Source organism: Canis lupus, chromosome 22 (genome assembly GCF_011100685.1).
Source record: "Canis lupus familiaris isolate Mischka breed German Shepherd chromosome 22, alternate assembly UU_Cfam_GSD_1.0, whole genome shotgun sequence".
In the NCBI taxonomy this organism is placed as follows: Eukaryota; Metazoa; Chordata; class Mammalia; order Carnivora; family Canidae; genus Canis; species Canis lupus.
In genome coordinates, this window is record NC_049243.1 from 5,037,551 (window position 1) to 5,054,201 (window position 16,651).

Sequence of the window (16,651 nt, forward strand, 5' to 3'; positions counted from 1 at the left end):
CACTCATATGTTGACACCTAATCCCCGGTATAATGGTATTTGGATGGAGCCTTTGGGAGGTGATTAGATCATAATGGTAGATTTCTCATGAATGGCATTATTGCCCTTATAAAATAGACCCCATCAAGCTCTCACTTTCTTTCTGCCACGTGAAGACACGGCAAGAAGGCAGCCATCTAGGAACCAGGGAGTGGGTTCTCACCAGACACCGAATCTGTGTCCTGATCTTGAACATCCCACTTTGCAGAATAGTGAGACATGTGTTTGTTGATTAAACCATTCAGTCTATGGTATTTTGGCTGCAACACTCTGAACTGACTAGGACAATATGTGATTCCATGAAGTTCTAAAACAAACAAAATTAATCTACGGTGATAAATTAGAACAGAAATCACTAGAATAGAGAGGAAATTGGTTGGGAGAGATATAAAAGAACTTTCTGGAATGATGGAAACTTTCTATACCTTGATAGGAGTCTGAGTTACTCAAGTAAATGTATTTTTCAAGACTAACCTACTTATACACTTAAAAATCTGTGCATTTCAATGTATGTACCTCAATTTAAAAAGAAAATAGTGCCCACTGCTGCCAAGGACTGGTTTATAGCTATCTGCTGGTCTGTAGGAGACAGACGAGTAACTAAACCAGGAGTAACTAAGCCAGCAACTAAGTTATCCTGACCAGTGACTGGATCTTTGAAAGCCATGGTACTATCATGATGTAGAAACTCCAAAAACCAGTTTAAGACAGTGTTCTGGATTAGAATCCCAGGGGCTGCTTAAAGGCTTGTGCAGAATGGAGCGAAGGGATCAGAGGAGGAGAAAGACAGGAAAACAAAACAAAAGACTTCAAAATGAGCCTGCAAACTAAGGTTTCAAATCACAGAGAGGCAGTCAACAAAATCAATACTCAGAGCATGAATTCATCTCAAGCGCAATTAATCCTTTACAGCAAGTGTAACACAGACATTAAAATAAGTATTCTAAGGATTCTCAGCAAGAGCTCTGAAGTAATCATATCTGTTAAAAATTAAACAACAAAATGCTTTAAAATGATATTTTAAAATGCTGATATAAAAGCAGAATGGAGGTGCCTGCGTGGCTCAGTCAATTAAATGGTTTACTTTAGCTCAGGTCATGATCTCAGGATCCTGGGGTTGAGTCCCAGAACAGTCTCCACACTCAGTGGGGAGTCTGCTTCACCCTCTCCTTCTGTCCCTCCCCCTGCTCATGCTCCCACTCACTTGCTCTTTCTCAAACAAATAAAATATTTTTTAAAAATAAAATGGATAAATGTGAAAAAAACTATTGTAAAAGTTGAAAAAGATTTTTGAGGTTATTGAAATTAACACACACACACACACACACACACACACACACACACACAACTCAGTCAACTATGTAGTCTAAACTAGATACAAAGAATGAATTTGTGAATTTGAAGGTGAGTTTACTGAGAAAGTCACCCAGGATTCAGCATCCAGAGACACAGACTGTGATTTTTAAAAATATAAAAAGACAGAAGATAGAGGGTAGATCAAGGAAGCCCCTAAAAAAGGACGAGCAGAGATATAATAGCCAAAGAACTAATAAAATGGTTTTCCCAGGTTGAAAAAATATCCAAATCCTCAGATCAAAATTAAATTGCATGTACCAATCTAGATATTAAAAAATAAATTCACATCTAGACAAGAGTAATGGATCTGAAGACTATTAAAGATAAAGACAATCCTTAAATCCCTTAAAAGTCATCAGGTAGAGAGGACAGTTGGTCTGCTGCAGAGCAACAAAACTCCACCCAGATTCTTACTTTCCCACCATGGGTATCAAAAGACCATTGAAGAGCTGTCCCACTTGGACATGACATTTGGTGAAACTAGTCTTTGAAAGCGAGAGTAGAATGACATTCTTGTCAGACATGCAGAGCACAATACAACCTACCACGAATAGATCTTCACTAAAGCAACTTCTCAAAGATTGCTTCAGCAGGAAGAAATGCAAACCCAGGGAGGCGCCACAGGATACAACTAAACAGGGAGCACAAAAATTGATAAAATTTGTCAGTAAACTTTAACTATTGACCGCTATCTTAAAGTTACTTTTTGCGTTTTGAGAAAAACAAGGCAAAAGTTGTTGGGTTCGTTTTGCCTCTCCCTTTCAGCGTAGTTATGTCCCTCACTAAAAACACCCTTCAGTTCATGGGTTTTTGCTTGTATTCATTTTATTGACTTGTTTTGAGTAAGTGAAAAATTAACACGGTTCTCAAATTCTGTAGTATTTTCAGATTCTGAAGTACTCAAAACTGTTTACTCAAAGAAAGGTCCCTCCTCCATCTCATCTACCTTCTTATTCCTGCGTCTTTTCCACTCAGTTTTCTATCCACCTGCTGTAATTAACCACAATCTAATGGATATCTGGCTTATTCTTCCGGTGTATCTTTGTCTAAAAATGATCAGATACACATGTATATTCTTTCAGTGGAGTTACCTTAATCCATCAAATATGTTTTAATAGCTCTGAATCTCAGAGAGAGAAGTTTGAAATGCCAATCCTTTCCTTCTCAGAAGTCCCGTCGCGGGAAGGTTGATTTATTTTGCAGATTTGCCTGCCCTGACTTCAGAAACATTCAAATGCACTGACCAGTGGGAATTCAGGTATGACACCTGGGTTTCCTCCACTTGCAGAGGTAAGCTGTGACCTTATACCAGACAAAATGTCTTAAGAGGCTGCCTTCAGAAGGACTCATGATGAGCTCTGATTTAGATAATGGCTCTTACGGTGAGCTTTCCTAAGTAAATATGATTCAAAGCAACCTGATTTTTTTTTTATTGCTCTGAGAAGTCTCTAGGACGTAATATTCCTACTCTCTTATAGGTGGGCCCATCACTGCATATGAACAGGGAAAAAATCTCTTTAAATGGAGACTCTGTAATCCTCCATATAAGCTTCCTTCTCAGTCTTGTAAGAGCCACAAAGTTGAGAAACTCGCCTTCTACTTCTTCACCTAAGTTGAAAATGTTGAAAAAGACAGAGACAAGGGAAGCCCTCATCAGTTCTCCAGTGGAGACCTCCCTTCAGCATGGATTAGGAGCCATTAGTCCATACTCTAGAGCTATTTTTCTTCAACAAACCAGACACATCTCTGCAACATTACTATACTTTTATTCTCAGCCTCATCTTTCTTGAGGTGTTAACTATCTTCTAGATGGTCAAAAGTAAGAACAACTCTCATCATACTTTCTTTTTTGAGAGTGGAAATAGTAGCTAAGTCAATTGATCACAGAAATGAGAGGGAACATGCCATTATATTTTAACCAGTGTGTAAAGAAGGCTCTTATGTAACCAGCCAGCCCGGCTCTTCCCTCCAGAGAATTTTGTTTTTCAGCAAATTGCTGTTGGGATGAAGCTTTATAGCATTGGAGTCCTTGTAGCCATCTTCCTCTTGTGTGAGCGGCATGTCTTCGCTTTTCAGAGGTAACTCAATAGAATCTTAGGTGGTGGGGGTTTGCTTGTTTGCCCCACATGGAATCCAGTCAGTGCACTAACCTGGGAGCAAAATGTTAAAAGTTTGAAGGTCAGCTCTTTCAGAGATTTTCTATGTTGCCCTGATGAAAAGTACATTTCAGTGTAATAAGGATCTCACTAGATCTCACTAGATCTCTTTTTTTTTTTTTTTTGTTTTTCCTTTTCTGGCTCTAGTTTTATTACTGAGAGAAAGCTGGATGATACATATATTCAGGGGCTAGGGAGATTACAGAAATAGAAGCTTTTATAAAGGTGACTATTTACACTCTAACACATCACATGATTTACATTTTTTTTTGTCTTCACACACAAAATATATTAACTGGATAATTTGTGTTAACTATGAATAACCTGACTATGGGTAACTATGAATATTTTCATCTTGTACATGGAATACAGGGAGGAGAAGGTAAAGGTATGAAATAGGTTTGGGTTGTGCGTGAGTATTTACGTGGAATATGAAAGGAAGAATAGTTGTGTTATAAAGAACACCTATGTGAATGTATCTAGTTCTTATTTAGCTTAGTTGAGTGATTCCCTGGAGGTTTTCCATCTCAACCACTTAGAAGAGTACAAATGAACTCCCATTCTAACACATAGACTATATGGCAAGTAGTTCACGCTGTGTGTCATATTGTGATTTATTACCTAGTGAACTTGAAAACGTTTAAAACTAATTTTGTTTCCTTTGAAATTATCTTATTTTTTCCCTTTGTTTTGCTTCTATGATTCTTCTCTAATCATCTCCAAGACAAATGCCTCTCCACATTTAGTGAGTAGTAAAGAGAGGAAGGACATATACCAGGGAAGGAAAATTCTTTCCAAAATACTTTCTTCTGGGGGACGGCGGGGGGGTCCTGGGCAGCTCAGTTGGTTAAGTGTCTGCCTTCAGCTCAGGTCATGATCTTGAGGTCCTGGGATGGAGCCCCGTGTGGAGCTCCCTGCTCAGCGGGGAGTCTGCTTCTCCCCTCCCCTGCTTGTGCTCTCTCTCACTATCTCTCTGTCTCTGTGTCTCTCTCAAATAAGTAACGAAAATCTATAGGAAAAACAAAATACTTTTCTGAGTCAGAAAGAGGCACAGGACAGCATTTAAGGAAACAGAGCTTGACTTGAGAGCCTGATGCTGTGTTTGTACATTATCACTGATTATTTTTTGTTCAATATGATTGTCAGGTGTCACACAACAAATTCCATCACCAAGTAACGATTGCTAATCAAAACAACATGTGAGTCAAATTGCTAGAATAACTGGTGACTGATGTCACTACGTGTTATCAATAAGCCAGATGACTATAATTTCTAAGGTCCTTGCCATTTCTAATATTTCATAACTTGGCAATTGGCTTTACTTAAAAGTAGGGGAGAGGGCAGGAGGAAAACTGATCTCAACATGTCCAGCTGGGTACTGTACGGCGGTATCATCCAGGAGAGGGGAAAAGGAGGGGACACATGGTTATCTAGCACCTGTGTCGCCTCACGCACTGGGCTCAGCACTTAGAAACATCATCTCATTAAATGCCTACAATCCTACACCCTGGGAATCTTTATGGCGATACCCAACAGAGAAGAAAACTGAGCCCTAGGAAGGATAAATCATTTGCCCCAAACCAAACAGTAAGTGTAGAGTTTGGATTCAAACCCGTGTTCACCTCACTCCCACCTGTTTCACTGCATAGCATTGGTTGTAGGATCTAGGAATTAGGAAGATAGCTCACTTGATGGAGGTCAGATTGAGTCACAGTGAGTTTGCAAAGAAGACAGGTGGTCCCGAGTGCAGCCTTGGGGAGAGGCCGGCTGGAAGTCCAGGGTCCAGATCTTCACCATGCTGGGTCTTTGGTGGTGTGGTGCCAGCCCCTTGGCAGAGGCCGCAAGGCCCGGCCGGCCACCATCTGGAGCCTGGCATGAACTGGACTCCTAGATAAGACAGTCACTATCTTGGTAGTGTCACAAGCTCCACCAGACTTCACAAGACTGTCACAAGCTTCACCAGGTCACTTCAAAATGAGAAAGCACATGACAGTTTAGCGGATATTATGCCAATAAAGGATTTACACACAAACACACACAGACACAGACAAAGCAAAGAAATATGTGAGAATATTCCTTCATGCACAGCTTTTCTTACTATTTCTTGCTTCAGCATGTACTTTGGAGTCCGATCGATAACTCTGCTTGAAGAGAAGAATAAAAACATGCCTACATTTTAACCAGTCACGGGGTATTGAAAATACTGTCAATGTGTACTGGGAAAGGCCTAGCTGATAGCTGCAGCTTTGCGTGCGGACACGTACCTGACTCCACCACCCCCTCCACTAGAAAAAAAATCTGAACTCTTTCTGTGAGTAAAAAAATTTTTTTTTTTTAGCCAGCTGTTTCTGAGCTCTGCTTTTCCAGAAACAGCCTATTACTGAAGCTTAAAGAGAAATCCAATTTCATTCAGGCGAGAGACTTTGATGAATTATTTCTGGGGGCGAGCCCGTAACCCCTTCTAGAAAAGAGGCTGAAAAAAAAATAAAAATGAAATGAAATGAAATGAAACGAAACGAAACGAAACAAAACAAAACAAAAAACAAAACAAAACAAAACAAAACAAAATAAAATAAAATAAAATAAAATAAAATAAAATAAAATAAAATAAAAAAAGAGGCTGTCGCTCTGGCTTTTCCCTAATGCTGTTCTCTGTTACCACTTTCTTGGCCTGACGCTTTTCCTAACAGCACTTGGTATTCAGGCAATGCCTTAGCAGCTGATTTGTAGGTGCATTTTGACAAGTCTCATCAGGCAAATGCCCCCGAACGAAAACAAGGACCCCCCCAAAAAAGGGGTTAAACGCGTGATCACCAGATGCCAGGGAGAAAGGCAGCAAACAAACACACGGAACCCAAAACAGGTCTCTTGCAAGTTGTCACTTGCTGTTAAAGACCATACAGTGTCAAGGGCAAAAATGAAATCCTGGCAGGAACCTCGCAACCAGAGAGAGGCATGCACTGTGTTGTGCTCTGATGACCCGTCAGGGGGGCTGTTTATTGGAAACAGGGCAGTAGGGGAAGCACAAGGGAGAAAAGGAAGGGAGGTGGGAGGGTGGAGCAGGCCTGCGGAGCGAGGCCTTCTGAACTATGACTAGGCCGCAGGCCTTGGCCCCTCTGTGGGCTTCACGGGTACCCGCCACCTGGAGCCCAGTTTATTCCCTTGCACTGAGGTCGCCCTCATATAACATTTTCATCTTAAACAACAGGGCACCAGGGGCCTTAAGACGCTGTAACACGTAAAACAAAATTGCAGCCTTGAGCTCAGTTCCATCGCTCAGAGGCGTCGCACCCGCTTTTCAAACTCAAAAATAACCTTCCAGAACCAATGGCGAGTGTGAACCTTCCCCTGGAAACTGTCGCTCAGGGCTGGAGCCTGATGAACACAATCCTGTTCTTGGAGGGAACCGTGTCGAGGCTCAAAATCTCCGGATCTGGCCCCACAGCTGCGGCTTATTAGTTGTGCAGCCTTGGATACTTTTTTTTTTTTTTAAGATTTTATTTATTTATTCCTGAGAGACACACACACACACAGAGAGAGAGGGAGAGAGAGAGAGGCAGAGACACAGGCAGAGGGAGAAGCAGGCTCCATGCAGGGAGCCCTATGCGGGACTCGATCCCAGGACCCCGGCGTAACAACCTGGGCCGGAGGCAGATGCTCCACCGCTGAGCCCCCCAGGCGTCCCTCGGGGTTTAGCTTCTTAGGAACTGTTCAGATTCCACTGCTGAGGAACTCTCCAGACCAGGGCTAGATGCATCTCTTGTGACTCCATGTCCCACCCTGAGGAATCTTGCATTCACTCCCACGTGTTCGTCCCCTGCAGGCGGAGCTATCTGACAGCATCTGAGTTACAACTACCCACCTGAAGTATTTCTTCTTTGGGTTTTAATTACTGTCCAGCCAACTGGAGGCCAGCCACATGCATGCTTGGCCTTCTTGGGAACAAGCCAGGCACCAGTTCTTGTGACTCTAAATTTGAGGAAGTATGTTCAGACTCTCCCATTACCCCTTGGAAGTCCTCCCTGCGAGGTGGGGATGAGGGAAGTAACACCCCCAAACTTCATCCCCTTTGGGAGAAGGGACACTGATAGAACTGCAACAACTTGCTCCAAAGAAGTGTTGTCACAAATCTTCTCCCTTTCTCCACTCTGACCACTTTTCATAGAATCTTTCTCATGAAGTAAGAGGACGTGGTCAGGAAACTGATCCTCAGAAACTGGGAGTTCTGCATACGGTGACCTCCCTGACCCTCATCCCATTTCCCCATTCTATTGTGTTGGCACTTGGGCCAAGCAGGTGGAGACAGGGAGTCCTGCTCGCTGCAGTTGGAACTTGCACACATTAATATTTTCTGGAACATGTTTACCCTCATCATTTTAGTCCTCGTATTTCCCAATTTATGTTTCCTGCATTTCTTTAAATTTTTTCTCCTTAAGAAAGAGGGATATAGCCATTGGGATAATACTTTTTTTTTTTAACCTGTGCTTTTTCTTTTTTTCTCCTTTCTGTTCATTAACTTTGGTCAAGTACTTTAGAGGAAGGTCCTTACCTTCTAATCAACACGACACTTCCTTTACATAGGACTGAAATTTAGCCTGTTTAGCAATGGAGACCTCACTGCTTTGTAAAAGGCGTCCCATTTCATTGTTAGCTTAAGTTGTTAGGAAATTCACTCTCAAACCAGGATTCACTCATAGCAGTCCCGACTTCATATCAAAATAGAGCTTTGAGTTCTTCGCTCTTTGGCTTGAAATATAGACAAGGGCCACAATCCTGACCCCAGCTTTTAAGACCCTTGGTGGTCAGGTCCCATCCTGCCCATTCATCTTGGTTTTATTTCCTGGTACCTCCCAACAGAAGCCCCATATTCCTGCCCAGCCAGATCCCTTGCTATTCCTTGAGCTCTGGTTTTGCTTTCCCACTTATGCATCGGCACTTAGGCCATTTCATCTCCAACTCGCTTGCCAAACGTCTACCGATCTCAGTCTAATGGCGTCACTTCCCCTTCACTTTCCAGATCCTGCCCATCTCAGAAGTCCAGCTCAGAGTGTCCCCATTCTCTGATGACCTCAGCCCAAGTAACTTCTGACTTTGCATTCTTGTAACAGAGAATACAAACTTACAGAGCACTTTGCATGTTTTATCCCACATGATAGACCTTTGTATCCATTGTGGGTTAGTTTCGCCAGGCAGCAGCATCTAAGATAGACATTTGTGTGTAAGAAGTTGACTAGAAAGTGGTATTGGAACCAATATTTGTGCAGGAATTAAAGAAAGAGACCTGAGCAGAGGAGGAACTGGATAATGATGCAGTCACACGAAGCCCTGGGATCCCTAAAGCAGAGTCATTCTTGCAGAGTTATCCCAAACTGGGGCAAGGGCATATGCCTCTATAACCCATATCTATTAGACATTGGATGTGGACTGTACCTGGGAGGGGGCATGACCTTGCCAGCATAGCCTTCTTCAGTCAAGAAAAAGTCCTGGAAAGGGACTCAAGGAACAGCTGCCAACAATGGCAGACGCTGGGAAAATGATCTATTCCTGGATGGGTACCTCGGCAGCACAACGTGGCATCTCCTATGGTCCAGCCCTTGTGCCACTCAGATCAATCCACTTCAAATATAAGCTTGGGGAGCAGCTCCTCTGGGATTTCGGATTTTGCCCAGTTTTGCTGGAGGAAACATACGAGAGGAACATTAGTGGGATTCGCTGTACAGTCCACCACAGCCGACCTAGTCTTGAGACGATAACCAATACCCATCTTTTTTCCTTTTTTACAATCCATTCCGTTTTCCTTTCACCAGCAACTACTGTGGTCTAGGTGACTTACCTGGTGAGATGATCCAGCCTCTCACCTTTAAGGGTCTGAGCCTCCCATGACCATGCCCTTCTGGGCCATGACTATTGGACTAGTCTATACACGTCAACACGGGTTAAGGGAGTATTACAGAATGCCTAAGCTTATCACCTGTGGACCAAATACAGTCTTCCCGCCAGCTTAACTGTGCGAATGCAGCCCTTTAAAGCCTCCTGGTTATCCAGGTCATTTACCTCATCTGACATAACTTCTCTCTTGTGGGACAAGGAGAATGAAATGACTGGGTAGCAGCAACAACTCCCAGTTTAACAAAACTCTTGCCATGGCCCTTGTGGGAGCTTTTCTCTTCTGGGGACCAGAACTTTTAAATTTACAGAGCCACATTTGTAGATAGCAAGTAAAAATTGCCCTGATTCACCTGGCATGGTGGTAAATAAAGCCACTTCCACTTGGTTCCTGGAACCATGGATTCTAACTCGTGGAGACACCGCATCATATCATGATTATTGATTTAAAACTACATCCTGGAAGATGTTGCCCCTTTCCAAGCCAGCACCTCAGCTAATCCATTCTAATTGTTATATGAGGCTAGTAGCTTCTGGGTGGTGTGTGGGTATGTGCCCAGTGGATCCCACGGTAATGTGCCCATTCTGCGCCTCCCTTGTTGCAAAGTGGATCCCTTTTTTTTTTTTTTAAAGATTTTATTTATTTACTCATGAGAGACACACAGAGAGGCGGGGGGCAGAGACAGAGGCAGAGGGAGAAGCAGGCTCCATGCGGGGAGCTGATGTGGGACTCGATCCCATGTCTCCAGGATCAGGCCCCGGGCCAAAGGCAGCACTAAACCGCTGAGCCACCTAGGCTGCCTGTAAAATGGATCCCTTAATCAGTTACAGTGTTGGGTGGGATCCCTTGCAGAGCAAACACTATGTAAGTCCTTGTATGGTAACACTGGTTGAGGCCCTGCAGGTGGAAGAGGCAAATACAGACCCAGAGTGGATGGGGACCAAAGTAGACCATTCCTCACCAAGTGGTTGTTTGGTCTCTTTGAGGAATGGTGCTGATTAAAGGGCTTGGTTTTGGTTTCTGTTGCTGGCAAGTTGGATGTTTGGCAACAACGGTTGCTCTTTCAATCTTGATGAGTAGCAACTCATCCTGTTGGGCCATGTGTAACTTTACCCCTGCCGTCATGTCTGTTCCATTCATGTGTCTTTGTGCCGACACTGGTATGACTGTGACAGAGGCTGGCTGAAATCCACTGCCCAATTTTTAAAATTTTATTTACTTATTCATGACAGACACAGAGAGAGAGGGAGACAGAGACATAGGCAGAGGGAGAAGCAGGCCCCATGCAGGGGGCCTAATGTGGGACTCGATCCTGGGACTCCAGGATCACGCCCTGGGCCGAAGGCAGATGCTCAACTGCTGAGCCACCAAGGCGTTCCTCCACTGCCCAATTATTTTGTTGACATAGTTATTTAGTGCCTATTGTTTGGTGGGTGCTCTCTGTTATGTGCTACAATGTGATACTAAGGTCCCCCCACTTCCCTAGTCCCCCAAAAAGTAGACACCAAGATGAAATTAGACATACAAGAGATGTAGGGAGGAAAATGCTTGAGAGGAAGAAATAAGGAGGGGACAAGAAGAGGCTCTCAGCAGAGACATCAAACTGCGATGCAGGTTTAACCCCTGTGCAGGAGAAAGGGAAGGAGGGCAGGTAGACCACGGAAGGTTTATAGTGCAATTCTAAAAAAGGTTTTGCAAAGTTGATAAGACGGTTCTTAAGCTAATGTCATCCATCAGAAGAGCCCCTCATCTTTCAGTAATGAGCCTGCCTTGGCATCCCCACCATTTTCAGTTATTAGCTGGAAGCAGCCAGTAAAAACTACGGCCTTAGCATTAACATAGGGACAGAATTCAAGCAGAGCAGCTGGTGCCTTCCACCAATTACACATCTTACAGTTGGAGATCTTAGAGGTGTGTTCTCATGGCTACTCGATCTTCCATTAGTTGGTCATAATGGACTACCACATGTGGCACGTGTCAGTATGAGTGGAGAGAGGCATGGGTGTAACGGTAGTGGATGATGACATGTGGGTATGGGCCATCTGGTCATGTACCTCACCTGTGTCCCTAAATACTACTTGTGCCTGGTCCCAGATGAATCACTTTGGTCTCATGATGGATTTCTGATTGGCCTGTTCAACCTCATGACATGACAAGGGTATCAGTTTCCTATTGCTACTGTAACAGGTTAGCAAAAATGAGGGTCTTAAAATGGCATAAACTTATTATCTTACATTTCTGCAGTTTAGAAATTAAAAATGGGCCTCACTGGGCTGAAATCAAAGTGTCAGCCACCACTGTGTTCTTCTCTAGAGGCTTTGAGGGGAAAATCCACTTCCTTGCTTTTTTTCCCCGTTTCTAGAGGCCACCTTCATTCCTTGGCTTACAACCCTCCCTTTACCTTCAAAGCCAGAAAAGGCGAGTTGAGTCCTTTTTGTACTGAATTGCTCTGAACAATCCTTTTAGACCAAATCTCCCTATGCCTTCCTCTCTGTCTCCCATCTCTACTTTTGAGGATCTTTGCAAAATCTTTGGGGCTTACCCAGATAATCCAACATAATCATCCCATCTCAAAAGACCTAACTGTATTTGCAAAGCTGCTTTTCTCCTGTAAGGCAACAGGTTCACAGGTTCTAGGGTTCACACGAACATTCTGGGGGCCCTCACTGCCTACTATAGTATGATAGAACCCGGTCATGATGGGTGAGACTGGCTCCATGACCACTTGTTACCCATGGTCGGATATTCCATCTCTACCAGGGCCCAATAGCATGTTAGGAACTGTTTTTTGGATGATACATAATTCTCCTTTGCAGACATCATGGTCTTGCTGTAGGTCTCTACATTATGACTCTCCTGTTGGGACACACCAAAATCTCTACCTGGCATCTTTTCCCACCACAGATGCCTCTATTCTTTTATGGCCTGCCAGGCCATATGGCCCAAGAGACGGGGCTTCTTGTACCACATCCTGAACCTTTCGGCTCTGGGCCTCTCCATCATAAAGATGACAGTCTTTCATGTCACCAATTAATGGGTTGAAGCAATATATCTGAATGAGGTATATCCAGAACCCAGGATACTTACCAGGAATTATGTGCCTTTCTTCATCAGGAGAGATATAAAATCTTTTATTTTAATAAAATCCTTTATTTTGGAGGGAATTTCCCAGCCTATCCCAGATCACTAGACCTTTAAAATATCCCTAGCTTGACAGTCCCCTGAATCTTTACAGTATTACCCCCCAACACGCATACACACCCTTGGGAGCACATCTGTCTTACCAAGACCTCCAACACGCCTGGCACGTCTTGTTCATCTGATCTAAGATTCACATGATGTCCTTTACATAGTAGCCTGAGATATCCAGACAGGCTAGTTAGTGGAAAAATTAATTCAAGTCAAGGAAGACCCTAACTATATACGGTGTCTGTCCCAAGTAGATGTGAATTGTTTGTGATGCTTTTTCTCATGGAGATAGCTCGCTCAATAGCTGAACACCATATATCTATTAAGACTCTGCCCAGCGAAGAGATCACACTGAGCACTGTGGCTACAATTTGCTCCTATTTGGTAGTGTCTGATTGCCTACACACAACCACTAAGACCCATCTGGTTTTTGTGAAAGCCAGACTAATGAATTTAAAGTGGATTTGTGGCAACCACCATTCTTGCATTGTTAGGTCTTTAAGGGTGATGCTAATATCTGCCATTTCTCCCAGAATGCTTCTTTGTGTTTGCTTTTTCTTCCTTCTCCTGCTGAGCATGAGGGGGCACAGTTTCCCCTTTGGCTTTTCCCACTACGATAGCTCTTACTTTACAGGTAAGGACCTGATGTGGGGGGTTCTATCAATTACCGAGTATTCCATCTCGGTGTTACATTTGGGGACAGGGAAATGATCATGGGTGATCCACGGACCCAGGGCAGTGCCTCCACCAAGAGCTGGACCTAGATTTAGGGTTCCAGACTGCTAAGCATCAATGTCAACTTGGACCCTGCAAGATGACCTCAAAATGAGCAGTTTCCTTTCTCCAGTGTGTAGAGTTCCTGAGTACAGTTTCATAGGTTTCTTTAGGAAGGGACAGAGGAAGTCATGGTCATATGCCCTTTCTGTACTGTTGCAGGGTCTTTCTTTGTGGGGACTTGCCTCCTCACTTCAGGCAAGAGATTCTGGGTCTAGGGACTGGTCAACATCTGGAAACAGGGCAATGGATTATGACTCTGGATTGGCATAGCTGTCCTTAACTTCTCTCATATTCATCCTTGATTTATTTTGATTGTAAAGATTGAGCAATACTTTTGTTGGCTGCCATTTATCTTGCCCTGGGAACTCTATGTTCTCTTAACTAACTCTATAGCTTTCTGTGGGTCGAGTTCTTCTGGCTGCCACTCTGACCTTGTTGTTAATGAAAACAACTGAGCCCAACTTGTCAAAGATGCTTAAACACTGCCACCTGGCTTCTATCGTATAATGATTTCGTCATGGCCATCGCTATTGGAGAGCTCAGTTCTGTAACATCATCTCTTACTGTTAGCCCTCAGAATCTACTCCCACCTCTCCTCCTGGCCTCCTAACTGGTAGGTAGGGTTAAGTCATGACATAATCTGGCTGCACAAGTGCTGAGTATGCTAAAAAAAAAAAGGAAAAGGACTATATCCCTAAAGCCGTGCATTTGCCCAACATACAGAATTTGACATTCCAATTAGATCCTTGGGAGGTGGTGCTAAATGCTGCTAGGATGGTGTTTGGAAGCTGGTAGAAAACAGTGGCCTACATTTAATGAACTAGAAATGTCAGAGCTATTATGGCAGATGGTGAAAGAAAGGATAAAAAAGTCCTAGAACAGGACATGCTAGAATGAAAAGAGACTGACAAAAGACTAGAAAACCCACTGTACTCCCCTGATGGGCTCAGAGGACATTTGAAAACAACAAGGAATGTACTAGCAAAAGGGTCACTAGTGGTATAAGAAGCTTGGCAGTGGCTTTTTCATAGTTAGTATAACTTTCTAATAGCTTTCCCCCCTGATTAAGTAAGAGTTCTTTTTGGTTAATAAATAATAAAGGCATAAAATTGGGAAGAAAAACCTTTATTTGGATTTCATCACCCTGAGAAAACATCATTAACATTTTGGGGATCATTTTTTCATACATTTCTCTATACATTTATATACACCCTTGTTTAATTTTATACTCATTGAATACCGGGTCTCCTACCAGAACTATAGAGACCTTCCCTTTAAAAAACAATCTTATCTCCTCCTCCCATGTCCCTCACCTACCCAGTCTTTTAATTGTCATTCCCCATCATCCAGATAGATGTTAGCTATGTACTGCTTATTCATTCACCACTTTCTCCTCCTGATTTTAACACACGTAGTTTTCCTTTTTCTCATTTTTTTCTTCACAAAAATGGGATAATATTTTATTGGTTTCTCCATTTCTTGCTTCTCTCTTTCAGAATGTCATATAAATCTCCCGCAAGTTAACTGTTCTAAATCTAATTCATTCTTTATAATGGCTACAAAACATCCCAGAATGTGCAGACACTACCAGCATTCAACAATTCTGTTACTGAGAAGCATTCATGTGGTTTCCAGTAATTGTTACTACAAATGATCCTGCAGTACCTGCCTTTGAACATATTTCCTTAAGCACTGGCTGAATAGTGTTCACTAAAACTGTACCAGGGATTGACATAAAATTTCCTATTCTATTTTTCCTGTGAGCCAATCCTTCCCTCTTATGAAAATCAAGGCTCCACGGGCTTATTTCCAGAATTTAAAATCTTTTAATCAGGCTTTCTAAAATAAAACCACCCTCCACCCTGCTGTCAAAGTTATTCTTATAAATCACAAGGGATGTCCTTTTCTGAACTCCTAATTGCCTCTAAGACAAAGACCAGATTTCTCAATGTGCACTCAAAACCTTCTCTAGAGGAGGACGAAAATAAGTTTCAAATTCATTTTTGTTTAGCTATGATCCTATCCTACACTTGGCAACAATGAACAGCTTGCTATATCCCCAACAGCGCCTTTTTGTCTCCTGCCACGGGGCCTTTATATACTCTAACTTACTCAATCATCTCTTCCATAAAGCCTTTGTTAATAATGACAAGCGTAAGTTGCCATAATCTCTTTTGTATTTCCAGAGCTCTTGTTACATGTTTTTTTTAAAATACAATTTTTATTTGGAGTATTTTTAGATGTACAGAAAAGTTGCAAAGATATTACAGAGTTCCTGAATACTCTTCACTCAGTTTCCCCTTCCATTAGCACCTTCCATTACCATGTTATATTTGTCAAAACTGAAAATCCAACATTATCAACATTATTATTATTATTATTATTATTATTATTATTATTACCTAAACTCTAGGCTTTATTTGGTTTTCATCAGTTTTTCCACTTATGTCCTTTCTCTGCCTCAGGATCTAATCTAGGATACAATGCTGTATCTAGTCATCACATTGCTGACATTTAATTTATTGAATGCATTGTAATATAGATAGATAGATAGATAGATAGATAGATAGATAGATAGATAGATAGTTTTTGTTTTAGAGAGAGAGAATGAGTGGGAGAGGGAGAAAGAGAATCTCAAGCAGGCTCCATGCCCAGTGTGGAACCCAATACAGGGGATCGATCCTACAACCCTGAGAGCCAAAAATCTTGGCTCTCAAAAATCAAGTCAGACACAACCAACTGAGCCAGCCAGGCACCTCAAAGTCTAAGATTAGTTTTACTTTTTTTAAGATTTTATTTATTTACTCATGAGAGACAGAGAGAGAGAGGCAGAGACACAGGCAGAGCAAGAAGCAGGCTCCACTGCAGGAAGCCTGATTCAGAACTTGATCCCAGGACCCTGGGATCATGACCTGAGCCTAAGGCAGACACTCAACCCCTGAGCCACCCAGGCGTCCCCTAAGATCAGTTTTAAATAAAGAACAAAACATTTTCTTTGTGATTAAAAAATATATTTATTTAGCCCACATTTCAAAGACAATATTTGTCTAAAAATAAAAGAAAAACTTCTTTAAGTTAAAAAATGAGCTCCCTCTGGTAAATGCCACCAATATAGCTTAATTTTAATGTAAATAAAATTGTTCCTTAGAGGTAGAGTAGAAATTTGAGAATGCCATGGCTGTTAACAGATACCACATATATCTGCAATTCCTCACCTCACTGCTTCCATTCTCTATTTATCCAAATC

General features: G+C 42.4%; 1 protein-coding gene and 1 long non-coding RNA gene across 2 annotated transcripts in view; one reads left to right on the forward strand and one right to left on the reverse strand.

Moving 5' to 3' along the window:
- Positions 1 to 3,140: 3,140 nt before the first annotated feature.
- Positions 3,141 to 5,781, reverse strand: LOC102154865. The gene is made up of 3 exons (XR_005376218.1): positions 5,650 to 5,781; positions 5,240 to 5,518; positions 3,141 to 3,545 (listed from the first exon to the last, which is right to left on the reverse strand). It is a non-coding gene; the product is annotated as an uncharacterized LOC102154865 (long non-coding RNA).
- The window catches only part of CPB2 (carboxypeptidase B2), a 51,858-nt gene continuing 38,529 nt past the window's right edge, over positions 3,323 to 16,651 (forward strand). Inside the window, exon 1 of the mRNA XM_038569551.1 lies at positions 3,323 to 3,473. Coding sequence (XP_038425479.1) covers positions 3,400 to 3,473 — 74 coding nt within the window. The 5' untranslated portion in view covers positions 3,323 to 3,399. The remainder of the gene's footprint in view (positions 3,474 to 16,651) is intronic.